This window comes from Thermoascus crustaceus (assembly GCF_041956765.1).
Source record: "Thermoascus crustaceus strain CBS 181.67 unplaced genomic scaffold VTN00scaffold_2, whole genome shotgun sequence".
Taxonomy (NCBI): Eukaryota; Fungi; Ascomycota; class Eurotiomycetes; order Eurotiales; family Thermoascaceae; genus Thermoascus; species Thermoascus crustaceus.
In genome coordinates, this window is record NW_027192528.1 from 4,296,889 (window position 1) to 4,322,934 (window position 26,046).

Here is a 26,046-nt window from a genome sequence, read left to right on the forward strand (position 1 = left end):
AATCATCATATATATCTTTTTATTCATCTGTTTGATGTGATGAACGTTTGTTTGCCAATAGAGTGAACCTGTTATATGGCCGCATTGTGTCAGTTGCTCAGAAAATAGTAACTAGGGTCTAGTTATGGGTTGATGTTTATATAATCTCTCTGGGCCCCAGGGTACCCCATCTTAGACCCACAGTAGATTTTACACCTATGAATCTGAAAAAATCTATTCCATGAAAGCAATGAAAGATGATTAAATCAAAGAAAAGAACAGAAAAAACCATATCGACCAATATGTTGGTCAATGGGGAACTCATGGTTGAGCGGGCGATAAACACGGCGTTCTACCGCCCACGTCATAGCAAGTTCGGTATCTGGGCAAATCTCTGCCTTCCTGTAAGGACCGTGGCATCTCTTTGTCCTTTACGCAGGCCATATTCTCCGTGTTTTACGAGCCCATGATATTTGAACCGAGCCTGTCTGTCTAAGCGTCCTCGTTTGAGAAATATCAGACAAGACTGCTTGGGTTCGCGACGCCATGGCCTCGTCCGCGGCTAAACAGGTCGCCATCCCCGCGGCGGACCTGCAGTCGTTTACCGAGTATCTACAGGGCTGCACACGCATCCTCGCCTTGCTTGGGGCCGGTCTCTCTGCTTCCTCTGGCTTGCCTACATTTCGGGGTGCTGGAGGACTATGGAGGTCTCACGATGCTACTTCCCTGGCCACGCCTGCAGCTTTCGACGCAAACCCGGGTCTCGTCTGGCAGTTCTACAGCTATCGGAGGCATATGGCCCTCCGCGCGCAGCCCAACAGAGCACATTATGCACTGGCAGAGCTAGCTAAGAGGAACAAGAACTTCATCACATTGAGCCAGAATGTTGATGGTACGGATCTAATTTCAGTTTTCCCACTCCTCGCTTCTCGGAGGTATTTATTATCATGCACGAGAGGCTGACAGCGGTTCTTTACTGCCAGGCTTGTCACAACGAGCCAACCACCCCGCGGAGCAGCTTCATCTCCTCCATGGCTCTCTTTTCGACATCAAATGCACCTCGTTTTACTGCAATTACTCGCGACAGAACGACTTCACGGATCCCATTGTCCCCGCACTCGCTATCCCAGAAACCGGACCACATCCTGATCCTTCCGCCGATGACAAGACAGGAGAAGAGGCAAGCAAAGCTGTATATGGCGCAATGGAGTCGAAACAGAAGCAACAATCGCCCAGAAGGGAAGTGGATATCTCGGACGCAAACGTGCCCATCCCAGAACTGAGCTACGATGACCTCCCCCACTGCCCGAAGTGTAAGGAGGGTCTACTCCGACCCGGCGTCGTCTGGTTTGGCGAGGCGCTACCGTCGCGGACCCTCAATGCTGTCGAGAATTGGATCAACTCCGCCCCTCGAATTGACCTGATGCTGGTCATCGGAACTAGCGCAAGAGTGTGGCCTGCCGCAGGTTATGTTGACGAGGCTCGCGCGAAGGGAGCCAGAGTTGCGGTGGTTAATATGGATCCCAACGATGTGCCTGGTGGATACAATGGGCTGGAGCCAGGCGACTGGCTTTTCCAGGGCGATGCCGGTGTCATAGTCCCCGAGATTCTGAAGAGCGTTATCGGCGACATCTAGGGGAACCATGCCGACTCGACCGCGTCCGCGGGTTTATTTTTACAGCAATTCTGGATATACCTGCATACTCTAATATATATATTATCAGCCATATAATTGGCTGACCTTTTCGGGTCTGTTTCTCTGAGGTTGTTCCTTTTGGAAGCCACGATTGTTTGTCTTTGTGGGCATTTTGGTTGAAAGGGAGGAGTCGATTAAATTAACCTGGCGACACATGGGGAACGACTGTAGGAAGGGCTGAATTGAAAAAGGAGATGTGGATAACAGCCAGTTTAATGTAAACTGACGCTAGTTAATGTTGGGGGCAGTAGCGGTGAGCGCGGTTATATACTCCATCATATAAGTACCTAAATATATCTAGTATATACAGTGATCTGCATCTTCGTTAGCTAAAACCTGTCTTCCTCCGCAAAATAGCGGCGATCGTCCACCCTTAATTGCGATATCTATTCGTTTTGTCGAATGATAACCCTCGGGTGTTCGGGTTGGTGTCCGATCTATCCCGCACACAGCCTAAGGCAGCAATACCGTTGCTGGGGCATCGCTCACCGCCTTCCAACTTCGGAGAGCGGCAAACAAAGTGTGGCCGCTAGTTATCGATATCAAAAGCTCGCAGAAAGGCTATCGCCGCAAGTCTTGTCCCAACCGACCCCTCACCTACGCGAGACCCACGCTTCTTCTCTCGCTTCTTGACACACATCTAGGTCCTGATGTGGACCGACACTGGATTTTAGAAAGGTAATTCTTTTGTGCTTTGTCTGTTGCTTACCTAGTCCTGGGAACTGTAGATGGTGGTGCGGACATGAAAGTATCCAATGCTGACGATCCACGTACGCAGTTGACAGACAGCTAAGACCCCTCTTCTGGCTAAGGACGGACAGTTCGTCTTTGAAAACCCAGCAGCCAACTTTGGTTCTCCGCATTCGGGATTCAGTTTCTCTCACCCCATACTTGAGATTTGGATATAGCAGTTGCTATCTCTGATAGCTACCCACCAAGATGGCAGAGGAACACGACCTTCCCAAGGGACCTCTTTCCCCCACAAAGCCAAACGAGCAACAAAAGTCCTCTCTTGCACATCCAGAATTCGGCAAACCGTCGCCTCTCCGTCCATCGTTCCGCCAAAAACTTCCCTTCAACATTCCTAAGCCGAACCAGCCGCGCGTGGAACATCATAGGCCAGCTGCTCCTCGATCTGAACCACAACAGCACCGACAAAATGGCCCGCATCGTGACATTAGTGGGGGTTCTGTGTCCCCAACCAAACCAAGCCAGCCATTCACCCCCATGAAGCAGCCATTTACGCCCATGAAGAAGTCTTCTGCATACAACCGTGATGACGAAGATGTGGTTGAGATTACCCGCCCGTCAAACTTCACCTGGACGACCCCACGAGCGCCAAAGACGATTTATTCATCGAAACCGAACAAAGTGACGGACATGTCTAAGAATCTCGCTGACAAGAACCTCAGGAACTTCATTGACCTGACCACCGAGGATACTGGATTCGCAACAAACTCGCGCCACCATAAAGAGGAATTCGGGGCAATGGATGCATACTCATACGTGGATGCTGCTAAAGCCAACGAGAATATAAAGGCCTTGCTGGAGGGTGCGTTTGAAGACGAGGATGACAAACCACGGACGCGATCAAGGAAGAAGAAGGCTGAGGCTGCCAAGTCCGAAATTGATGACTTGGCTTCCAAACTGCAAGGCGTGAGTGTCAACGACGCGAAAGACAAAGAAGAAGATGCTGCGGGGGAGGCAGAAGAAGAGGAAGTGGATGATGGCACGAGAGCAGGTCTGAAGGTTAAATTACTGCCCCATCAGATCGATGGTGTCAACTGGATGTGTGACAAGGAGACGGGGAGGAAGAAGACTCGAGGTGTCCTTCCCAAAGGTGGTATTCTTGCAGATGATATGGGTCTTGGAAAGACCATCCAAGCCATTGCTCTTATCCTCAGCAACCCCAAGTCTAAAGCAGGGGAGGCTGAGGAGGAAGAAGACGAAGAGACAGACGACAATAAGGATGGAGAGAAGGACAATGAGAAGGAGAAGGAGAAAAAGAAAAAGAAGCGGAAGTTTCCTCCTGGGCTTGACAAGGGCACGTTGGTTGTTGCGCCTCTCGCTCTGATTAAGCAGTGGGAGTCTGAGATCCTAGCGAAAGTCGCGGATTCTCATCGCCTTCGTGTCTGTGTCTACCATGGTGCGGGCCGGTCGAAACTTACCGACGATCTAAAGGATTACGACGTCGTCATCACTACCTACGGTACTCTCAGCTCTGAGCACGGTGGTAAGAGTACCAACAAAAGTGGTCTATTTGATGTCTACTGGTACCGGATTATTCTCGATGAAGCCCACACGATAAAGAACCGAAACGCAAAGGCGACGCAGGCTGCCTGCGCATTGAATGCGGAGTACCGCTGGTGCCTAACAGGTACACCGCTGCAGAACAACCTCGACGAATTGCAGAGTCTGATAAAATTCTTGAGGATCAAGCCGTATAATGATTTGACTGCCTGGCGAGACCAAATTACCAGACCGCTGAACAACGGACGCGGCGGGTTGGCTATTAAACGGCTCCAGGTCTACCTAAAGGCGTTTATGAAGCGACGAACCAAGGACGTTCTGAAGCTCAATGACAACCTCAAACCCGGTGAGCAAGGGGATGGGGGTAACGACAAGAAGTCTTCCAGTGGCTTCCAGATCACCAAGAGGGAGGTTATCAAGGTCAATGCAGAGTTTACGCCTGCTGAGATGAACTTCTACAAGCGCCTGGAAGAGCGGACAGACCGCAGCCTGGAGAAGATGATGGGCGGCTCGAAGCTAGATTATGCAGGTGCCTTGGTCTTGCTACTCCGTCTTCGTCAGGCGTGCAACCACCCGGATCTTGTTAAGAGCGATCTTGCCCAGGACAAGGACGTACTCTTGAGCAATGGCACTTCGGGGGGTCAGTCCAAAGCTGCGAAGCACGATGACATTGACGACGTCGCCGATCTTTTTGGAGGGCTCACCGTTGAGACAAAAAAGTGCGATGTCTGTCAAATTGAGCTGAGCAAGGAAGAAGCCAAGAGTGGTGCAAGCAGATGCAGTGAATGCGAGGCTGATCTGAAAATTGACTTCGCTGGCAAGAAGGAGAAGAAAGAGAAAAAGAAGAAGCAGGAGAAGGAGAGCAAGGAGAAGCATGAGAAGAATGCTATTCCAGAGTCAACGCCTGTTCGCAGGTCATCAGAAGCTCAGAAAATGCGCTCCCAGAGGAATAGAAGGGTCGTTTTGGATAGTGACGATGAGGAGGAAGATGGTGAATGGATCGTGCCTGAAGATCAGCGTACGGAATCGGATCTTGGCAAAGCCGGAGGCACTGATGATGAAGATGCAGAGGGCGGTGGAGAGTGGCTCGGCTCAGAGGACTCTGAAACTGACGAGGACGAAGAGGACGACATAGAATCACCTTCACGAAGACGGGCGAAAGATGTCATCAGCCTTTCCAGTTCCGATAGTAATAGAGAGAGCAGCAAGTCTGACGATGAGGATGAGGAGACCGACAGCGAAGCCGAGACAGACGCAGAAGATGACGAGGAATTCTTGAGTGATGACGAGGATGATAACGACGTCCTTGCTTCAACCAAGATCCGTCACCTCATGAAGATCTTGAGGCGCGAGTGCAGCGACTACAAGTTCATCGTATTTTCATTCTTCACCTCGATGCTCGACAAGATCGAGCCGTTCCTGAAACGTGAAGGAATCGGATTCAGTCGATACGACGGTGGCATGAGGAATGACCTGCGTGAGGCTAGTCTCAACAAGCTTAGAAACCACAGTGGCACACGAATTCTGCTCTGCAGTTTGCGTGCGGGTGCACTGGGGCTGAACTTGACGGCTGCGAGCAGAGTCGTTCTCCTGGAACCGTTCTGGAATCCAGTAAGTGTTTCTCAGGATTAAGCCATTTGTTGTAGAACAACCTGGAAAGAAGAACTTTGCTGATATTTATAAACTCCAGTTCGTCGAAGAGCAAGCCATCGACCGTGTCCACCGTCTCAATCAGACGCTCGACGTCAAGATCTACAAGATGACCATCAAAGACACCGTTGAGGAGCGTATCGTCGACCTCCAGGAGCGCAAGCGAGAGCTTGCCAACGCCACCATCGAGGGCAAGACTGCGGCCGGCAAACTGACCATGCGCGACATGATGGCACTTTTCGGTCGTGAAGCTGAGTCCCGCTTTGAACACGACGGCCTCGATCTTACTCAGAAGACGAAGCTTCTGGGTTCTAAGGATGAGGACGACTATGGTTCCGGCACACCGTCGTCCTTGCAGTCCACCTCTGCTGGCCAGGGTCGTAGAGCGAATCCACCTGTTATGGAGAGGGATAGAGCGAAGAAGGCCCCGAGGCCGCCTAGGGCTGAAGACTCAGTCTACGGTCGGCGGTGGTAGATCGAAATGCTGCAGTTGTTCTCACGTACTGTACACAGTCGTTGGGGACAAATTAAGGGACGAAACCATGTGACCTTTTCAATGTTGATGCAGATGTCATGGTGTAGTTGGTTTCGGTATCGGTCTATACATTCCGGGTCTTGAATTCTCTTGGGACTTTGTGCATGGATTCTGGAGTTTGTTAGTTTTCTTTTGATCTACTTTTGTTTTGAAATGATACATACAGGAATATGAATATGATCATTTCCTCTTTCTACTTCAATCAATATGCTCGAATATATTTCCAGAAACCAGTAGTGATGGACTTGTTGACTGCACAGTGACCTCTGTATATTTGTCGGACCTCTCAACATCTGAAGGATTGCAATTGGAGAATATTCCATCAATTTACGGAGAGCACTGCCACCTCCATCGGCAGAAGAATAAAAGTGGAGTCCCCGCACGCTACTAGGTACCTGGATCTTACGGCCGACAGGAGTATCTCAAACCTAGGGAGCAAGGGTGGCTGACCGGCTACGGAGTACGTAGTTGCCAGAGAAATAAATAGCAACAACCCCAAACTTTGGCCGCGTATCTACCTAAGCTTAGGTACCTAGCTCACCGTCAATAACCGAACCGAAGGGTTCTCTGGAACCGACGGGGGAGGGGGGGTGGTCAGGTCAGAGTTTAGACTCCAACATCCATGCTAACAGCGTGGCATAGTATGACGTGACGTGGCATGGTGTTTGGGGCTAATAATAACGTTCAGGTCCAGGGCTGAGTTAGGTACCTAGGTAGTCTTGCTGCTTTCTCCCATAGGGAATAGCCAATGTTTAGGTACTGTACTATGGACTCCGTAGGGCAGGGTGAATCTGTCTTGTAATGCTATATTTGTTATTACTATTACTACCTACCATTGTGATTGTTATTATCATCAGTATCATTGTTATTATGGTTTCTGCTGAGTATTGTTATATTATTATAGCAATGATGCGGAGAACTATGAATTACAAGGTGTATGTATGCTAGTATTGATTGAGCGATAAAAAGTAACTTCTGCCCCTTTTTCTTCAGTTAAAGTTTACATTGACATTGTTATGATTCCTTTCGGATGAGAAAAAAAAAATCGTAATATCATAGGATATTTTCTCAAGACACTTTTCACACGCTGTATCTTAGGTTAGGTAGGCAACAGTACCCATTCTCAACGTAGGGCTGTTGTTCCCAGACGGAACTAATCCTAAGACGAGATGACTCGGCCGAGGAAAATTAACTGACCAACAGATCAACCAACCCAAACTCCACAGAACTCAACGGTGTAGTCTAAACAAGTTGCTCCATACTCCGTACCGAGTACAGTACATTCCATGAGATCTAGTCGACTCTACGTGGTTAATACGGAGTAGGTTAAGTTCCCCCAAGACCCGGCCCATCCCAGCCCAACTAAGCCCGGGCCTCCCCTTCTAGCTGTCTGTCAGCCTGTCAAGGATGATGATCTAGCTCAAAAGGATGCTAAGCCGTTCGGTACTTAGGTACTACCTAGGTAGAGCCCGGCGCCGTCGGCAACAATCAAGACGCCAAAGCTAACGGAACAATAAGGCTAGGCTAGGCTGGCTGGCAGCCTGACCCGGGCCTGCCTGCCTAATAACCTTAGTACGGAGTTAAAGACCGAGGTAATTTTACTGCGAGTATGATATGGAGTATAATAACTCCGTAGGGACTAGGGAGTCAGACTATGGAGGAGGATGGGCGCACTTAAGCATGTCTTAGACTCATCTTTGTTTGTCGATGGGGACCCTGCGTTTGAAATTTTTTTGATGCCACTCGATACGCAGTACGGACTGTGTGTTGTATACAGCCAGAGGATTTTGACAGCAAAAATGTCTCCTGTGTAATATCCCAGGGTCAAAAGGGGTAATCATCGGTGGACATAGTGTCATGAATATGGGATCTGGAGAAAAGCGGAATGGGGTGCTGAGTACAGTAGTTACGGGTGGTTAGGTAGGATGTTGGAGATTCAACTTTCGAGGGAGAAATCCAACATCATAGGTACTGAAGTAAGTAGGGACTTGAGTTGATCATTCAACTCAGCCGCCTCACCGGACCTGTCCAGAGTACTCCGTAGCGGTTTTCATGGTGTACTCCAGCGCCGGACATTTGTTGATAAGGGTCTTCCAATAAAAAAAAAGATCTGCAAGGCGTCTTTCGACTGTCAAAAAAAGTCGGGACATATCTGCGGTAATTAGTTCCGTAGGTACTCGGTTGCGTGAGACTTGTCAAGAAACCTTAATTCGACAAGATGCCGGCTTATCAGGGATCGATGGATCTGTATGCGTCGAACGGACAGTCAGAACTTAGCAGACAAGGGATAAGAAAAAGAATGAGGGAAAATGTGCCAAGTTCGAAACTTCGTAAGGTCAAGTGGGTGGTGAAAAAACAAAAAAAGAGCCCAGGATGGATAGACAGTCTCGGCAACTTGCATACAGTTAGTATTACAGTAGGCTAGCGGAGCCCCTGCATAACACATGCACGCTACAGCCACCATATGTTGCCACGCAACCTCTATTTTCTTTCCCCCCTGCATGGAACTTGTGTTCTAGAAGGGATCCTTGCTTGAAGGAATTCGACAAGTGAGACTATTCAATGGAAGAGCCAAGAGTCCAACCTCACTCTTGCCGGACGATTTGCAGCTCCCATGATCCATCTTCCGCTTGCAGCACGGACGGTATGTAGAATCCCAAATTGAAACCGGGGACGTGAGCGTCCAGTGAAAGAAGGCGTTGAGGTTCCGCTAAAGTGATCAGCCTAGATCATGATATTCTTCTGGCTCTCGGAACCCGCGGGAAGATAACTGTCTTCAAAGAACTAGTATCCACTATCCTGCCCACACTGGGTCCTGGACGTTATTGTGGATTCCTGACGATGAGTTGCTGTACTCTATTAGGTACACTCAGTCTCCGCTGCGCCGTTTTTCTAGATTCTCGAAGTCTTGGAATCGCTAGGTTAACGCACATCCAAGCTTTCTGCAGGATCCAGCGGGTCCGCCCAGGAGAAATAATACCGCCATTGAAACGAAGATCAAATTACCCACGGACAGAATGTACTGCGTGTAGCAGCTGACTGTCAATTATGTCCCCAGCGTCGATCTATCCAAGATAGCTCTTTCTGACAAGCTCCAGAAAGCTACAAATAGTGGATCTGAAACAACAAACGAAATTCTGAAGCTGCATCATAGGACAGCCAAATACTGTGTACAGGGGGAGTTAGCACTGTGTACGCAGTACTGCGTAGATGCGACCAGCCATTGAGAGCTCTAGCCTCTATATCCTGCTACGCCCAAACAGCTTTCGGAGTTAGACTGCGAGCTTATTACTGCGCAGTACGGACTTCTCCGTACCAGTAGAAAGTTTATTGATACAGGGGATTAACTTCATAACTACCAGCTTTTTTTTCCTTTTTATTGTCCTTCTTTTTAGTCTTTTGTTCAGTAGTAAGAACTGCTGGTGACACAGATATCCTTGACGCCGTTGCGTCGTCTCAACGGTTAGATAAAGCGGTGGAACGCAGGGCGCGTTTCAACAGGCGCGTTGACGGTCGGACAGGCTCAGAGCGTAGGGAACGCTGGCCAGTGGGCGTTGAGCGCGACTAGAACGTGGCTGCCATGAGCTTGACCACGCCAGGAGAAGTGGGAGTGCGCTGGTTGGCGGCTGGCAGACGTTCTCCGCTTCATAGGGAAAAGATACCGAAGGACGCCCCAGCACTAAAGGGGGAGAAATATTTGGGATCGGTGGCCGCGCCGTCCAGGGAGCCAAGGTTCAGCGTGGTAGAACTGCAGCACCTGCATCATCTTTCAAAGCCTGTCTGTAAATGTGGTATAAATAACACGGCAGGAAAATACCAGTTTCGGTTTACGTCTGCGGCGAGGAGGATCTGGACCGTCTGGGGGCGGCAGTGGTGACGTCTGAGAGACAGCGGGAGCGCGGAGGAAGATGGGTCTGTAGAAACTGGAACGGAGGAAAGGAGACGGAGGGGGAAAGGAGATGGACAGTCTGACTGAGGATGAGTGTAGAAGGATGTCTGGAGGTGACAAGCCGTGGAAGTTTTTTTTTCTTCTCAGCCGTAGAAGTTCTCTGGAGGAGAAGGATCACCTGAAGCGACACCCCGGCGTCTAAACACCATCTCTCCTCCAACCTCAACACCATCTCCATCCTTGTATCCTTTCCGTCCCTCTCTCCAAACGAAACGCTTCAGACAGCACAAACTCTACGGCTTTTGGCTGCGGCTCTCCGTCGCCGCGACTCTGATCTACAACTATATCGGCGTCCCGCTAGCAATTGACTACGGCTCCACCCCGTCTGTCCCTCGTCTCCCGAACCGTGTCCCATCCCTTAGCATCCTCCCCCCTCGTGGGCCTAAGCAGCCCGTCTCTCGTCTGCGCCCGGCAATGCTCGACACGGAGCGCCACCTCGCCCAATCCGTTGACCATTGAAGCCTTTTCCACAGGTCGCATCCCCGTCTCCATGCGCCGCCGTCGCTGCAGACCGCCCCCCTCGAAGCTGCGCAAGGGAGCTAACTAAACGTTGCAATTGCAGGTCGACTTCGCGTGCCGTACCTCTCGTGTAGTGGTCATCGTCATTCGCTCCTGACCCTGCTCTCGTCGTCTTTCAGCTGCTTCTCCGCGCTCTCCAGTGTTTGCTGCGCCCTTCCAGGCCTCTCTGCATTCTTCTGGCCGTCGTCTTTGAACACGGCGGCATACCGATGCAAACCACTCCTGCTCTGGGTCTCTCCTGACGACTACTGCTCGCACTTTACCTATCGGAGATATTGTCATCTTCACGGGAGTCCACTTGGAGTGGTGCTAAGGGTTCTTCTAGCCGGAGTACGGGGTAAGTCTCGGTGGCCTTCTCCCAACTTCAGGTCGCGAACGTCCAAGTGATCCCTACTACTACAATCCAGCCAGCGTCCGTGTGAATTTCTTTCGCGCCCTCTCTTCTCGCTGCCACTGACGCACCGGTCCAATACTAGACATCCCCAGTGAGCACCGACTATTAAGGGTGCCGCTTCGGCCCTATCCCTCGTCACCGATCGTTCCCCTCCTATCCTCGACAGTGCCTAGATGCCAAGGTCGTTCAATTGACTCGCAGAATTCTTTCTGGTCCTCGTACGCCGCATCTGCCCATTTCGTGGATCGTCAGCCGCTATCGCATCGCACCTGAGCAGTTGTCACCAGCTGGGGATGCTGTGGGAAGGAAACAATTAGCGAACAGTGCTTCGGTTCTTTCGACTCTGAGGCCCTAGATGGGGAACTCGCAAGGCAAGCCGGTGGTCTTCACCGATGAAGGTTGGTCTTCTGGCTGCTACCGCCGAGCGAGGGCGGTCTTCGATATGCTACTCCGTTGCTCGTTGGGTAGGAGGGATCATGCTGACGTTCCCATCTTTCAGTGAACCTGAACCATTTCCGCCTCCTTCGGGTGGTGGGAAAAGGTGCATTTGGCAAAGTTCGCATAGTCGAGCGGAAAGACTCCGGTTTGACGTTCGCTCTCAAGTATATCCGGAAAGAAGAGGGTAGGTTTCCGACCTCACGCTGAGGAGACATGAATGCACGGAACTAACGGTTGAGCTTTGTAGTGGTCCGGTCCGAGAGTGTACGGAATATCATTCGGGAACGAAGAATGCTGGAGCATTTGAACCACCCATTCCTCTGCAATCTGAGATACAGCTTTCAGGACATGGAATACATGTACGTCTCAATATTCCCCGCTCACAGCGGTTCCCCGTCCGATGGCTGACTCGCCCGAAGTTACATTGTCGTCGATCTAATGAACGGCGGTGATCTCCGATTTCATATCTCGAGGAAGTGTTTTACAGAGGAAGCAGTGCGATTCTGGGTAGCAGAACTGGCCTGCGCGTTGAAATACATCCACTCCCAAGGAATCGTGCACAGAGATCTTAAACCAGACAATGTGCTTCTTGACTCGCAAGGACATGTTCACCTGGCTGATTTTGTGAGTTTTGGCGTTCAGGGTCACCTATCATGCTGGCGGATGCTGACTATCGGTCCAACAAGAACGTTGCGTCTGACATCAGGCCGGGAAAGCCTCTGACGAGTAAATCTGGAACTCTGGCATACCTAGCTCCTGAAGTATATGAAGGTTCTGGATATTACTCCGAGGTTGACTGGTGGTCACTAGGTGTCACGTTCTACGAATGCATATACAACAAGGTTTGCGGTATTCTGACGTCCCATTGAAGCATTGTGAAACTAACAGGTAATTCAGCGACCGTTCGACGGTCGTACGCAGGACGCCCTGAGCGAGGCCATTCAGAAAGCGCAGCCGAGATACTATGTGACGAATCCCGCGGTTTCAGTCCTATGCTTGCGAGCCATGGCTGCGTTGATGGAAAAGGATCGGACGAAGAGAATCGGAGCTGCGGGCTTCCACACGTTCACATCACATCCATTCTTTGCCGATATCGACTTCGACGCCCTGGAGAGGAAGGAGATTGATCCCGTTTTCATTCCGTCAAGCGATAAAACCAACTTCGATGCTACATATGATTTGGAGGAACTGCTGCTCGAGGAGGCACCCTTGGAAGCCAGGGCACGAAGACAGAAGCCTAGGGCAGAGCTGAAGGAGGATGCCACGCCGAAGGAAATTCGCGAGGATGAGCTTCATCGACTGATCGAAACGATGTTCGAGCCATTTGACTACACTACCGCCAACTATGAAGGCAATGCTGCAGCAGCAGTCGCAAGCACGACCGAATGCCTTCAAAAGGCGGGCTCGACACACTCGAGACAAGTCTCGCAGCCACGGTCTTCAGATGGCTCCCCGCCTCTGCGGACTGAGGGATCCGTCGGTCGCTCCAACCCGCTAGAAACTGCCGTCCCTCTCGGAGAAGCACTTCAGCCTCAAGAATCTGCGAAGTCTGAGGGGGCCGATTCGTTACCTCCCTTGAATGGTCCTCCATCGCATCCTCCACCTCCGCCGCCTGGTACTTCTTTCTCTCGACCCCTTCCGCCTCGCCCGAAAGGCTCGACACGTAAAATGAGCAAAGGAGGTGGAGTTCAGATGGTCCTTGAGGAGACCGGTAGCTGGAGCGAATTAGCCGATCATAGTTCCACCCTACCTGCAGAAGGACTTGAAGGTGCTGCAAGTAAAGGCAAGCCTCAGAACAGTGGGATGCTTGCCTTTTTGACCCGGAAGAAAGGACGAGATCGAAGCCCAAAGCCCCAGGAGCCAGGGGTGCTTGGCAAAGAAGGCGCCAGACAAATCATCAGCTGAGCCTGCGGATAGGCCTGGACGGTACTTGCGATGTTGTTTTTTGCCACCTTGGACCCGGTGGATTCCGGGTATTGAGGTTCCAGAGCCGCCATATCAGCGGTGGCCTACACATTGTTGAACGGAATGGGCGGCGCTCTAAATGGTTTCTTGGCTCCCCCAACGCACTTAACGGAGCGATCCTCGATGCCAAAGGGACAAATGCGGTACTGCGACCTGATGTACCATGTGCTGTGATTTTGTCATTTTGAGTGCCGGCACCACGCAAATTGAGACCGGGTGCGAACTTCTGAACACCATTAAGAACGATCTCGTGTGTGGTCTACGTGCACCTGTTCGATGTCCGAAGCAGGCCGCCGATCGTCTTCGTACCCTTTACAAATGACATGTTAGAGACACGCCTCGGTGAGGGGAATATCTTGGAACGTCTCGATTCATGCGCCACAGCACATCTACTTCCTAATGCTTCCATTTTCACCCAACTATCGCACACACGATCTTGGAGCGACTGGGTGCTTTCATAATTTCTCTTGACTTTTGCAAAGTGTCCGCATAGAGTCACCTCTCATTTTCGTCTTGGAGTTGTACAGACGGAGGGGGTGGGTTGATGAGCTTCCGTATCGATACACTTGGAGGGAGTCAGACCCAGTGTTAATGATGATGTATTCTAAGCAATTTTTATTTTCCTTTTCGAGGTTGTTTTGCATGTTCCATATGATTTACTGGTCGGGTCTTGCTTGCACTGGGTCTTTTGGCAGTGGATATGAGATGCGCGTAATTAACAGTACTATACCATCTTCTGTTGTTTTCATCGTTTTTGCATGCATGACAGGGCTTTGTAATTACTCTCACCTTTGCTTCGATAGATGCGCGGTCTGTACGTAGTTATTTTGAATTGAAAATCAGACGAGGAGGCGTTCGGCATCCCCAGCGCATTCCTCCCTAGCCTGACGCTCACTGCATTCTTCAACCTTGATTCTAGAACTGAATACGACAGCTACCGGTCTCTGGTATATTCTCGTAACAAGATCTGAATCCCAACTCCTAATTTCGCAGTACAATGGCTCGTTCCATCTGATATATCGTGTAACGCTGTCCGCCCGTTGCTCGGCAACACCGTCTCACCCACGCCTGACGGGGCCAAGCGCCGTGGACCGCCTTGGCGGAGACAGACCGCGATGGTTTCGGGGGATTTCATCCTCAAATCTCTGAAAGCAGAGCATACCGTTGGTTGGCTTTTTTTCCAGACGGTAAGGCGCTGCCCAGGTTTGAGCGGTCTTGCGTTTTGCCCATTGCCGAGTTTTTTTGGGGGCTATATTTATGTTCAACTCAGCGCGCTACTTTCTGTTTACTTCTAACCTACTTAACACCCGAACAAGCAAGATACCTAAAAACTGCTATGACCATCTCCGATTGAATTTCTGCGACGACGACGATAACTCCGTTTACGATTTACGATCTGGACAAACGTACTAATGAGATGAGATAACGTTTCGACGATCGAGCTGCTACTTATCGACGACGACTTTCAGTTAACTACTTCCTACCTACCTACAAAGGAGGGAAAAGATCTTCGTCAACCAGATCCGTGTGTGGGGTATCGCAAGTACCATATCTATTTCTGGGGAACAGAACAACACGCGGGTGGAATAATTAGGTGGAATTTGGAGACCCCTTTCCCATTTGCGGAGAGAGATCTTGACGACCGGTTGGATTGATAATATTTTAATCGCATGCCGGACCACTCCCGCAGTCGTGATCGCTACCGCGATCGCGATCGCGAGCGGGAGCGGGAGCGTCACCGTGAAGACTCCCGCGCGCGCTACAGCAGATATCGCGATGACGACGCTCCCTACTTCGAGGGCGACGATGGGGCCCACCGCCGGAGTTACTCGCGACGTCGTCATCCGCGGGGCGGGGGCTACGACTCCCATGACAATTACGAAGGGGAAGAAGCGGAGAGATACGCCGAGGAGGATCCCATGACGGCTGATCTGGGGATGCAGTCGCGATCGGTCCCGCGATCGAGATTGCCCGACGCATCGTCGCCTCCGGTTCGTTTGTATGCTGATGGTGGTGGAAGGAGGAGGGATAGATCCAAGGCCAAGGAGTCGCCTGCTACTTCGCCTGTAAAGATGAGACACCGGGAGCGTGATCGGAGAGGGTACAGACGGTATGACTATGATCGTGGAGCGGAGGGTGGGAGCCCGACGAAAGGAGGAAGGGTCAGGGAGAGGAGACATAGGGGTTATGGTTATGACGACGATTTAGATGACGATGATGAGGAGGACGAGAGGGAGAGACGACACAGAGAAAGAGAGTTGCGCAGACAGAGACGGCGAGAAAGGGAGCGTGAAGCGGCGGCGGCGGCGGCGAAGGCAGAGAAGCACACGAGCACCGACTCCGCAAACAGCGGTTCGCACCTCCTGAATAAGGATGCTCTGGCGACTCTCACTGCGCAGTATGAGAAAGAACGGATGAAGGAGCAGCGGGCACGAAGGAAGCAGAGGGTCGTCTCCGGTCCTGTCTTGGAAGAGGGCAGAAGGGAAATGCGAGGAGGCGGTGGTTTTGCGTTCTGGCGGAAAGAGGGCGGCGGCGGAGACTACTACGATGATGGCGAGGGCGAGGATGAGGCAGCTAGGAAGAAGAAGAGGAAGAAGTGGATTTGGATCGGTATAGCTGCCGTGGTTCTGCTGCTCGTCATCATCATCCCTGTTGCGGTAGTCGAGTCGAAGAAACATAAGGGAGGTTCGGATGATTCTGCGTCGAGCAGTCCTGCAAATTCGAATCTGAAGAATATCGATCCGAACAGTATTCCGGTAAGCCTCCTATTTGCCCCTAATCCTTGTTATCCAATTAAATAAGAGGTTTATGTGTTTCTACTGACACCATATATAAGCCGGCGGCAAAAGGGACGGTCCTAGACCCTTTCACCTGGTATGACACTACGGACTTCAACGTGACTTATACAAATGAAACCGTTGGTGGCCTTCCTATAATGGGTCTGAACTCTACATGGGACGACTCTGCCCAAGCAAATGAAAACGTGCCGCCCCTGAATGAGAAATTCCCCTACGGGAAACAGCCCATCAGAGGCGTGAACCTCGGTGGATGGCTTTCGATTGAGCCGTTCATCACACCGTCTCTATTCGAGAAGTTCTCTGCCAGGGATGGGGTCATCGATGAGTGGACTCTTTCGCAGAAACTGGGGCCGTCAGCGGCCCGGACGATAGAGCGGCATTACGCCACGTTCATCACTGAGCAGGACTTCGCGGATATCAGAGATGCGGGCTTCGACCATGTCAGGATCCAGTATTCGTACTGGGCCATCACGACCTACGAAGGCGATCCATACGTTCCGAAGATCGCCTGGCGGTACCTGCTCAGGGCGATTGAATACTGCAGGAAATACGGCCTGCGAGTTAACCTCGATATGCACGGCATCCCGGGAAGCCAGAACGGGTGGAATCACAGCGGCCGTCAGGGTCCCATCGGATGGATAAACGGCACAGATGGCGACCTGAACAAGCAGCGATCCCTCGACGTCCACGACCAAGTGTCTCAATTCTTCGCCCAGCCTCGGTACAAGAACATCATTGCCATCTACGGCCTTGCCAATGAGCCGAAGATGCTCTCCTTGCCCATCGCGGATGTCCTCGACTGGACCACTCAAGCGACGGCGCTCGTTCAGAAGAACGGGATCACCGCATGGATCGCTTTCGGGGACGGTTTCCTGAACCTGAGCAAGTGGAAGGCGATGCTGAAGAACGGGCCTAAGGAGATGATGCTGGATACGCACCAGTACACCATCTTCAACACGGGCCAGATCGGGATGAGCCATAACGATAAGATCAAGCTGGTCTGCAACGACTGGGTCGGGATGATCGGGCAGGTGAACAGTGTAAGTGCAGGGTAAGTAGCACCTTCATCCTTATATATACCCAGATATAGGTAGGGAAACCCACGCTGACGCCTCATGCCATCCATCTATCTAGATGGGGTCCCACCATCTGCGGCGAATGGTCCCAAGCCGACACCGACTGCGCCCGATTCCTCAACAACGTCAACTGGGGCAACCGCTGGACGGGCACCTACGACACGGGCGACCCGGACTCCTCCGTCCTCACCCCCCTCTGTCCCACCGCGAAGACCGGCCCGCCCTGCGACTGCGCCCCCGCCAACGCCGACCCGGCCGACTACTCGGACGAGTACAAGAAGTTCCTGCAGACGTACGCGGAGGCGCAGATGTACGCGTTCGAGCAGGCCCACGGCTGGTTCTACTGGACGTGGAAGACGGAGAACGCGGCGCAGTGGAGTTACAGCACCGGGTGGAAGAACGGGTTCATGCCCCAGAAGGCGTATGCGCCCTCGTTCAGGTGCACGGATGAGGTGCCGGATTTTAGTAGTCTGGCGGCGAATTATTGATCGAATAACCCTCGTCTGTTTCTCTCTCGCTTCGTTTTCGCGTGCATATATTTGTTGTCGATACCCCCCTATCTTAATTCCTTTTTTTCCCAGCCAGCTAGCCAGCTTGGCGTGTCGTCATGAATCCGGGGCTGATTGATAATGGGCTGATCTGATATCATGGCTTCGTTACGTTATGTGTCTCTCTCTCTACATACGTACGACGTACTTATTCAACGATACCTGATTGTGGGCGTTTACGTGTTTGCATATTGACTTGCACAGTACACGCTACCCTCGTCAGTGGCGCCGGCGTTCAAATTCAAACAATCATGTCACGTTATGCATAATGTATAATGTATAGATAGATAGACGTATATTCTGCTTTTTCATGTGTGTATGTACTGTATGTATGTCATGTGTCTACTACTGTTTTAGCTACGGTCTCGTCTCGTCTCGTCTCGTCTCCAGCGAGGTTACATTACTTCGATGTGAGTTTAGACACATCTGTTTGTTTGAATATCCTATGGAGAAAAGAAACAAGCAAATAAAAGCAACAGGATTTATCTTATTTTGTTTCGAAAACGCCAATCCATTGAATTGAATTGAGTTGACCAATAAGGGCCGAATCTGTGAAAAAAAAATTCTATAAGAAATCAAAACCCAACTCCATGCCAAATGCTGTAGATACAATGCGATACAGTAGATGCATATCCAATCAACGCAAAACGACATGCTGCCATCATCGTATAGTACACTCGCGACATGAACGTGACTCATAACTGCGTCAGATCTAAATGCTTTGTGACAAACAGGAGGGACCCATGAGGAGGACAGAGATTCAACTCAGATCTTTTCCACTCTCTATCGTAGAGGTGGTGGTCGTCGTGATCGAGATACCTGATAGAAATATGAAAAGGGAAGAAAGAAATCAAGGCATGTGTGGCCTCAGACAGCACATGAAAGGGGGGGGGGGGGGGTATATCTGAAACAGGAGAAAAGGCGTGACACTCAAAATCACGAAGGAGAAATGGTAATGAGATGACGGAGATGACCATCATATGCAGATAAGGATGCAAGGCAAGGCAAGCGCAAGCGCTCGTAAAGTGAAATGGACCAGCCGTGCCGAAAAGAGAACTTGACCAGCAAAACCGAAAGGGAAATCGCATATGCATCAACGTCAACATCTCGGGCCTAGTCATGCTCTATAACTTGGACTAGGACGTGGAAAAGGGCGAAGGTGGCGTTCGAAGTCGGATGGGATGGTATTTCAGCAGCCGTTCGAGTGGGTGTCCGAAACTGACACTGGGAAGAGTGCCATAAGCGTGTCAGATTTAGCCGTATACCGGACGATCCGACTGATCGCCGAGATACTCGACTTCGCACTGGAAGCCTTTCTTTCCGATCGAGCGACACAAACCCAGAATGGATGAACCACTCAACCACGCTGCACGTGTTGTTCGTGTGCTTCTTCCCGACTCTCAAACCAGCCGCCCTTTTCCCACATCCCCGGTCTATACACCGTGCTATTTCGGACATCGTCCTGCTGAACGCCGTCTAAAAGATGGTTGACTCGCTTAAAGTCGATCGGCTTGAGGACCCATCCGTCGAAGCCGGAATCGATGTACTTCTGACGGTCCTTCTCCATGATGGACGCTGAGACGGCGAAGATGGGGATTCGGCCGTTGCAGCGCGCTTTGTCTGACAGGGTTTCCCGGGGTGCGGTGTCCTCGAATTCACGGATCATTTTCGCGGAGCTTACGCCGTCGACGATTGGCATCTAATGAAGAGGAGTCAGCATTTATCACAAGTAGTAAGAGATCCGTAAGGTAGGTAGCATACCTGTAGGTCCATTAAGACTGCATCAAAAGAATTGGAATGCTCACGATGAGCTATGGCGCATTCTTCCCCGTTGACAGTCATATGGACCGTATGTCCGAACTTCTCCAGCCTCTTCTGTAGGATTTTGCTATTGACGGGGTCATCCTCAGCGACCAATACACGCAGATTTGACCTAGTGGAAGAAGTATTCTGGGCGTTGGAGGAATTGGAGTTGTGAGCGGAAGCATTGGCTTCTGATTGCTGCCCTTCTGATGTCGACGGTGGCTTTTCATTTGAGTTAGATGCATCCTTCGCGTCTGAATCTTTATCTTGGGGAGAAGACGACCTCTTAACGTCCTCTTGAGGAACACGCAAGGCGCTCAACGGTACTCCAGAATCAGTTACTATCTCCTGACCCGGTGGGGGTGGTGAAGCCAAAGACATCGGTGTGCGCATTCTCGAGCCAGGACTGGGAAGAGGCGAGCCGCCTCTATCCTGGAGATTGAGAGGGCTGACGAAAGAGGTCCTGATATCTGATTTGGCTGACCTATTAACTTCACCATCAGGATATTGCTTCGCCTTTCTCGCGTCAGCGCTCTCACCCGTGGATCTCTGAATCAGGGGCGGCTCTTGAATGGCGCTGATAAGCCGGTCGACATCGCTCCTCGTACTTCGCGAGCTATTTCGACTGTTCCCACTGCGTTCGCTGTCGTTGCTGGGCCGCCGCATGGAATCGCTTCGTCGATGGATACTCCTGTCTACGAGCAGGAATTCCCCTTCTGCCACTGGTGGGTTTGTAGGTGTAGCACCCTCATCGGGTACGGTCGACCTTTCCGGAGCTGAATATTTGGCTTCCTTGCCTTCATCCGCCGGTAATGGGAACCTCAGAAGTATCTTGAACCGACTACCCTTTCCTTCTTCTGACTTGACACTCAGCTGTCCATGCATATTGCGCACAATGCGCGAAACCAATGCCAATCCCAATCCAAGAACGCGCTTTTGCTCACCCTCCGAGTTTCCACCCGCATCACGATTGTCATATTGCTCATAGTACACATTGTCGTCTTCGCTGGAGACCTGCTCCAGCTCACGAAACAGAGCTTCCACCGTGCTCTGAGACATACCTGACCCGGTGTCGTGCACTGCCACCTCCACATCGACGTGTCCAGGCTCCGGCTGCACGGACGAAGGCCAGAATTCCACAGTCACAGCACCGGACGATGTATGTTGAATGGCATTGGCGATCACATTTGTGATGACTTGGCGAACACGGCGCTGGTCTCCCAGAACGGACTCCGGAATGCCTGGATATTGCAAAACGTTGTAGGCGATATTCTTGCGATTCGCTTCGCCCTGAAACATGTCCGTTGCCTCTCTCAAAGTTGTGGGGAGATCAAAGATCTCATCTTTGATCAGGTTCTGGCCATTTTCCGTATTCGTCAGGTCCAAAAGATCATTGATCACGTAAATGAGAGACTTGGACGCAGAGTGCGATTTAGCAAGATTCTCCCGGGTTTCCTGATCCAGAGAACCTTCCAAGGCGATTTCCAAATAATTAATGATCGCATTGAGAGGTGTCCGGACCTCGTGAGCCGAGTTGGCAAGCAGTAACTTCGTCAATTGGCTGCTCTGCATGGCCGCCTCCTTCTGTCGCCACACCTCGATGAATTTGCCGTATACGAGGCACAGGACGGCAGCTGTCTCCACGTCCGCTTCGGACCACTCCCGTGACCGACTCAAGATTGTTTCCTTCCAGGTCTTGAAACTCTTTCTTGGTTCAAGATACCCCGGTGTGCCTTTCTTGGATTCTCTTTCATACGGGTTCCCAGCCCACTTGACCTCCGTTAACTGACCACGCCTGAAGAACACAATAAAGTCGCGTCCACCAGCAGACAACGGCACGTAGAGAAGACCGGCGATGTGCTTGAAGCCTGGGGGATAGTTTAGATCCGGGAAATCATTGCTTACATCGTGCGAGGACAGCACTGCATTGATTTGGCGCATCCTGAGATACTCCAGCAGTGCAAGGACCTCTTGAGAGTGATCCAACTTGCCCAAAATCTTGGTCTCATCGCGGATCGACAAGGCACCGTAGTCTGCCTCGAAAAGCTTGAGCAAGTCATCAGACGAGGCTATGATATATCCCGAAGGGTTTGTTTCAGTAGGCACTGTATTGATCAACTTCCGTGCTTGGAGACGCGATGCGTAAGACAGACGCTCGATATTCCTTGAAGTCGTATCACCAATTAGTCGGCACATCTTTCGAATCGGGAACGATACTCTCATGCCCGAGGAGCCGTAAGAGTGGCATATGATCAGACCCCAAAGCTCGTTGAATGCGTTGATGCTGATGGACATCGACGAGCGGACAGCCATATTTGCCAGATACTTGAGGTGAGTGGGGGACATTGCCCGAAGGTAGGAATACGTCATATCAAGGGGAGTCTCCAGGTCTTTCATCGTCCGATAAACCAATCGAGCGGATTCCTGGTCGCGGTCGTAGAGAAGACGGACCTTGTTGACTTTATAGAGATCCCGGGCCTGCTTCGGGATGTCAGACGCTGGGAAATGTAAACCCTTGTAAAGATCCTTCGTGGCCTTGGGATCTACAAGCTCTGCGACAACCATTCCGTTCCAGTTGCTGTCGAATTGATAGACCATCACTCGATGAAACCCGGTAAGCTCCTTCACAATTCCCGCCACGACGTTCAGAAGAGCATCCAACGTCTGCGCACTCGAAAGCTGTTCTTGCACCTGCGACATTATATTGAAGACTTTCATCGCAGCTGCCTCTCCCCTCTTCCTCCTGGCGTTGCGCAACACGCGTAGAGGTCGACTGACATTAATAGTGCTCTGTGCCAATTGTTCTGGCGTTGGCTCCATCCCTAGGGTATCCAGCGGCTCTTCAGGCGTTGTTTGACCTCCAACATTCAAGGGATTGATCTGGTCATCCTCCAGTTCGAGCTCGCAGACTATGAGATCGGGATTCGATTTATTCATATGCATGGCGCACCAGAACTTCCTCGATTCCCCATCCGGAATCCTGATCGAGAGAATAAAGACTTCCGGACCATGGAGCTTAGGATCGCATGCTTCATCCCTCACGAAATCCACATGATCCAACAGATTGTCTTCCTGTTCTTCTGTCAAGATGTCACAGAAACTATCCAATTCGAAAAGCTCCTTCGGCGAATACCCCATGATCCTCTTCGAATTTTCACTCACGATCCGTACGACCAGTTTTCCCTCCGACTCCTCGTGCAACGCGATCAAGACCCCGAAACTCTGCACCGCTCCTGGTATACAAATAGCCTCGTCCTCGCAGTACTGCGAATCGCTCGTGTCGCTGCCTGTCACCAACACATGTCCACCTTCGATAATCTGAAACCGCGACGCCGTTGCAAGACCTGGAGAATCGTCACTGGAACCGCCACTGCGGGGACGTTCCGAGCTACTATCCAGAGGTACACCTCCATCCGTGCTCGAATTGACAGAGAATCCATCATTGGACGTGCGTCCGGAGGAAATATCTTCGACGGCGGTGTGAGCTCCCGTTTTCGACGACGCGGACAGCAGATCTGCCTTGACATCGTTCCCAGTCTGCATCGACGTATCGCTCGCCAGAATACCCGTCGTTACGTTCTGCACCTCCGCAGGCGTAGCATCTTCAGCGGGAGAAGGCATGACCTGATCCCATGTGGCGGCGTCGATGATCGAATAACTCCGCAGACCTTCTCCAGGAGAAATCGGATCTTCGACATTGTGTAGAGGATTCGGGACCTCGTGTTTGGGAGTCATAATGACCGACCGTATGGGGAACACTCGATCCGTAGCATCGGGACTCAGCTGCGGAAACTGCGCGCCTGATATACTCGCACTCGAGGAAGCGGAGGTCGGAGATGGTTTCGTCGTCTCAGAGCCCGGTGAAATTGAAATGGCTACGGGTGGAGGAGAACGGGGTAACTCTTCCTGACCTCCAGGCACGGGCGTCTTCGCAGACTCGGGAATGACAACCCGGACGGCACTACTCCCATGGCGAATTGGATCAGGAGTAGGGCGACTCACGCTGTCGCTGTCGCCAGAATGGGCAGACGCCATCTGGGCAACGAGAGAGCCTCGTGAGTCAAACTGAAGAAGCCGGATAACGTAAGAAAAATCCTGTATGGACTCTGAGAGCGTAGTGCATTTGCTGCTATTCTCGTAATAATGGGAAGTAGATAGTTGTTAAAGCGAGGGGCCAAGTTCTTCTAGAAGGATTGACGTGGTGGCAGATGATATGGAAGTATGTATCGAGGCGTAGTCAACAGCAGCAGCAGCATAACTCTTCTCTCGCAAGTCTCTGTGACTGTGACACTTGAAACTCGAGTCCCAGGAAATAATGCGTTTCAGAGATGTCGAGGAATGACGTTTGATAAAGTTCCAAGAGAGATATGGCTGGAATGCTATGCAGGGTTGCTGGCGCGGGGTGCTGTGGCATGTGCACGCAGGCAAAGAGGGAAGGATATGAGAAGAGAAGACGAGACGGATCGCAGATCAGGCACTCCAGAGATGAAAGAGATGTAGAGAATGAGAAGTAAAGGAAGGAAAAGAAAGGGAAGGGAAGGGAAGGGACGTAGAGAGTACACCGTGCTCCTCGTGCCGGGAGCACGCTGGTATCTTCTTTCCACTGCCTTGCGCTACCACAAGAAGGGAGAAGTTGAAGCTACTTGCTCTGCCTCACAAGCACACATTAAACACAAGAAAAGCATCGCCTGTCAGGAATTATTTTAACAAGCAGGAAGGGGAAAAGGAACGGGCCAGAACGTGGGTGAGCCCGGACAAGCTCATTTACCCAAGGTCTGGACCGGTTGCTTCGGTCGGGTCGCCTCAGGGTTTTCTGGAGATATTTTGAATGGTCTGGTCCTGAGCCCGGCTCCGTGGCTGATGGCGCACCCAGACCGCAGCAACACGAAGAGGACCGAATATCTGGGAAAACACGGCAGATTCCGGACCAAGAAACGCAAGAAACATCCGTGGACATTCAGATCCAGGACAAACAGCTGGAAATGGGGACGATGGATGAGATCGACTCTTGTCCGCGATATGGGGCCACTTCTCAGCTGCCCTGCTCGCAGCCACTGAGGCGGCGCAACCCGCTCAGCCTACGAGTTAACTCGGATTTCAACATATTGGACCTGGTCAGCAGAAAACTCTGTTCGCTGAAGAGGCCTGTTAACTTCCAGGGTCGCGTGAGGTACGTGTCAAATCCAAGGCTACGATCTGATCTACATTGCCACGATAGACGACCGCTAACTCAGTACCTCTTGAACCGAAGACCTCCTCGCTAATATTGAGAATGCCTAGTGTCCTCTTGTTAATATAACTTCCATATCACGATCACCACCCTGTCATTTCACCGCAATAAAAACATGAGACAGCCACAAAATGAGAGCCGCACTCTGCCCGGGAATGGTTAGCAACACAAATCCGCAGCGCTGGGCAAAAGAACAAGCAAAAAGGTGGAGGGACACAAAATGGCAGGGAGCTGTGGAGCAGTTTATCGAGGCGGCGATTTCCAAGGCACCGAATTCTGGACCCCGATCGATCCCCTCCTGTTTGGTCCCGATCTGGATCGCCCCTGGCGCGTTGGTTGGGCGGAAGGATCGGCTGTTTCGGGATTCGCCAGCGATGCCCCTTGAAACGCCAGGGACGAGAGCATCGAACCAAGGGTGAGAGGAAACGCCGACTTTTCCAGGCAACACGAAAGAGTTTGAGTTGTCTCGGAGGGTGACCGACAAAACCCCGTTGGCTCCCCTGGCCTGATCCTATTTCCAGGATATACAAGCGAGGATCTTTCTGATAACCTTCGCCCCGTCGACTGCACTGTTCAATTCATGTTTCTTCTTTCTCTGCAAACCTCGACAACAAGCGCTTGATATTGTGGCCCTGGAAGCGTGACATCACGACCCGCGGCTCCCAGTCCCGATCTGACAGATGATTGACGCACAGTTGACGGGGCGGCGCGCAGAAAAGAAACAGATCGTAGGGCTTAGTTTTCCCTAACCATTAGTCCCTGTCTAGCTAAGGGCCCGGGTGTCATCTCCGGGGGGCTATTTTGCAGCCCAGGAACGCCCGTTGGACCGCCACCGCCGCAGGATAACCCTATCGTACGCTTTTGATTCGTTGGACTCTTATCCCGGGCTCTTATTGCAGTGCTACTCATCTAATCCGGTGTACGACGGGCGACGACATTGAATATTTCTTCGATATGTGTTCGATGCATTTTGCCAATGATAGACTGTCGAATTAGGATAGCAAGGCTGCTGCCGGCAAAGAACCCGAAATATAGGTCGGGAGGTTGGATCTAAGAGGGTACCTTGAAATCAAATATGACATTGGGACTCATGCTAGTGAAGCTAGTGAAGACCGTCTCATCCGCCCGAGGGTGTGCCCCTTTACCTTTACCCAGGTAGTTATAGTGCATCGCTTGAGGGATTATTTTGAGCCTTTCTGAGAGTTTAGTGCGAATC

At 51.4% G+C, this 26,046-nt stretch overlaps 9 protein-coding genes across 9 annotated transcripts; 8 read left to right on the top strand and 1 right to left on the bottom strand.

Annotated features, from left to right (window-relative positions):
- Positions 1–525: 525 nt before the first annotated feature.
- On the top strand, positions 526–1,615 carry VTN00DRAFT_5042 (uncharacterized protein; the record flags this gene model as incomplete). Its single annotated transcript, XM_069431532.1, has 2 exons — positions 526–871; positions 963–1,615. 2 exons carry the CDS (start codon positions 526–528, stop codon positions 1,613–1,615), a joined length of 999 nt encoding a protein of 332 aa, XP_069290557.1.
- A 999-nt stretch (positions 1,616–2,614) lies between these two features.
- Positions 2,615–6,050, top strand: VTN00DRAFT_5043 (uncharacterized protein; the record flags this gene model as incomplete). The annotated part of the gene is made up of 2 exons (XM_069431533.1): positions 2,615–5,536; positions 5,616–6,050. The coding sequence occupies 2 exons, from the start codon at positions 2,615–2,617 to the stop codon at positions 6,048–6,050; spliced, it is 3,357 nt and encodes a 1,118-aa protein (XP_069290558.1).
- A 3,640-nt stretch (positions 6,051–9,690) lies between these two features.
- VTN00DRAFT_5044 (uncharacterized protein) lies at positions 9,691–11,245 on the top strand (the record flags this gene model as incomplete). The annotated part of the gene is made up of 4 exons (XM_069431534.1): positions 9,691–9,892; positions 10,422–10,532; positions 10,622–10,915; positions 11,055–11,245. 4 exons carry the CDS (start codon positions 9,691–9,693, stop codon positions 11,243–11,245), a joined length of 798 nt encoding a protein of 265 aa, XP_069290559.1.
- An 82-nt stretch (positions 11,246–11,327) lies between these two features.
- On the top strand, positions 11,328–13,315 carry VTN00DRAFT_5045 (uncharacterized protein; the record flags this gene model as incomplete). Its single annotated transcript, XM_069431535.1, has 6 exons — positions 11,328–11,370; positions 11,472–11,594; positions 11,658–11,769; positions 11,830–12,034; positions 12,097–12,252; positions 12,308–13,315. 6 exons carry the CDS (start codon positions 11,328–11,330, stop codon positions 13,313–13,315), a joined length of 1,647 nt encoding a protein of 548 aa, XP_069290560.1.
- Positions 13,316–13,438: 123 nt separating this feature from the next.
- VTN00DRAFT_5046 (uncharacterized protein) lies at positions 13,439–13,836 on the top strand (the record flags this gene model as incomplete). Its single annotated transcript, XM_069431536.1, has 2 exons — positions 13,439–13,545; positions 13,617–13,836. 2 exons carry the CDS (start codon positions 13,439–13,441, stop codon positions 13,834–13,836), a joined length of 327 nt encoding a protein of 108 aa, XP_069290561.1.
- A 1,209-nt stretch (positions 13,837–15,045) lies between these two features.
- Positions 15,046–17,737, top strand: VTN00DRAFT_5047 (uncharacterized protein; the record flags this gene model as incomplete). The annotated part of the gene is made up of 3 exons (XM_069431537.1): positions 15,046–16,131; positions 16,212–17,224; positions 17,308–17,737. The coding sequence occupies 3 exons, from the start codon at positions 15,046–15,048 to the stop codon at positions 17,735–17,737; spliced, it is 2,529 nt and encodes an 842-aa protein (XP_069290562.1).
- A 1,040-nt stretch (positions 17,738–18,777) lies between these two features.
- VTN00DRAFT_5048 (uncharacterized protein) lies at positions 18,778–19,149 on the top strand (the record flags this gene model as incomplete). The annotated part of the gene is made up of 2 exons (XM_069431538.1): positions 18,778–18,817; positions 18,938–19,149. The coding sequence occupies 2 exons, from the start codon at positions 18,778–18,780 to the stop codon at positions 19,147–19,149; spliced, it is 252 nt and encodes an 83-aa protein (XP_069290563.1).
- Positions 19,150–19,154: 5 nt separating this feature from the next.
- Positions 19,155–23,635, bottom strand: VTN00DRAFT_5049 (uncharacterized protein; the record flags this gene model as incomplete). Its single annotated transcript, XM_069431539.1, has 2 exons — positions 19,155–19,496; positions 19,559–23,635. 2 exons carry the CDS (start codon positions 23,633–23,635, stop codon positions 19,155–19,157), a joined length of 4,419 nt encoding a protein of 1,472 aa, XP_069290564.1.
- A 947-nt stretch (positions 23,636–24,582) lies between these two features.
- Positions 24,583–25,249, top strand: VTN00DRAFT_5050 (uncharacterized protein; the record flags this gene model as incomplete). The annotated part of the gene is made up of 2 exons (XM_069431541.1): positions 24,583–24,770; positions 24,955–25,249. 2 exons carry the CDS (start codon positions 24,583–24,585, stop codon positions 25,247–25,249), a joined length of 483 nt encoding a protein of 160 aa, XP_069290565.1.
- Positions 25,250–26,046: the final 797 nt, after the last annotated feature.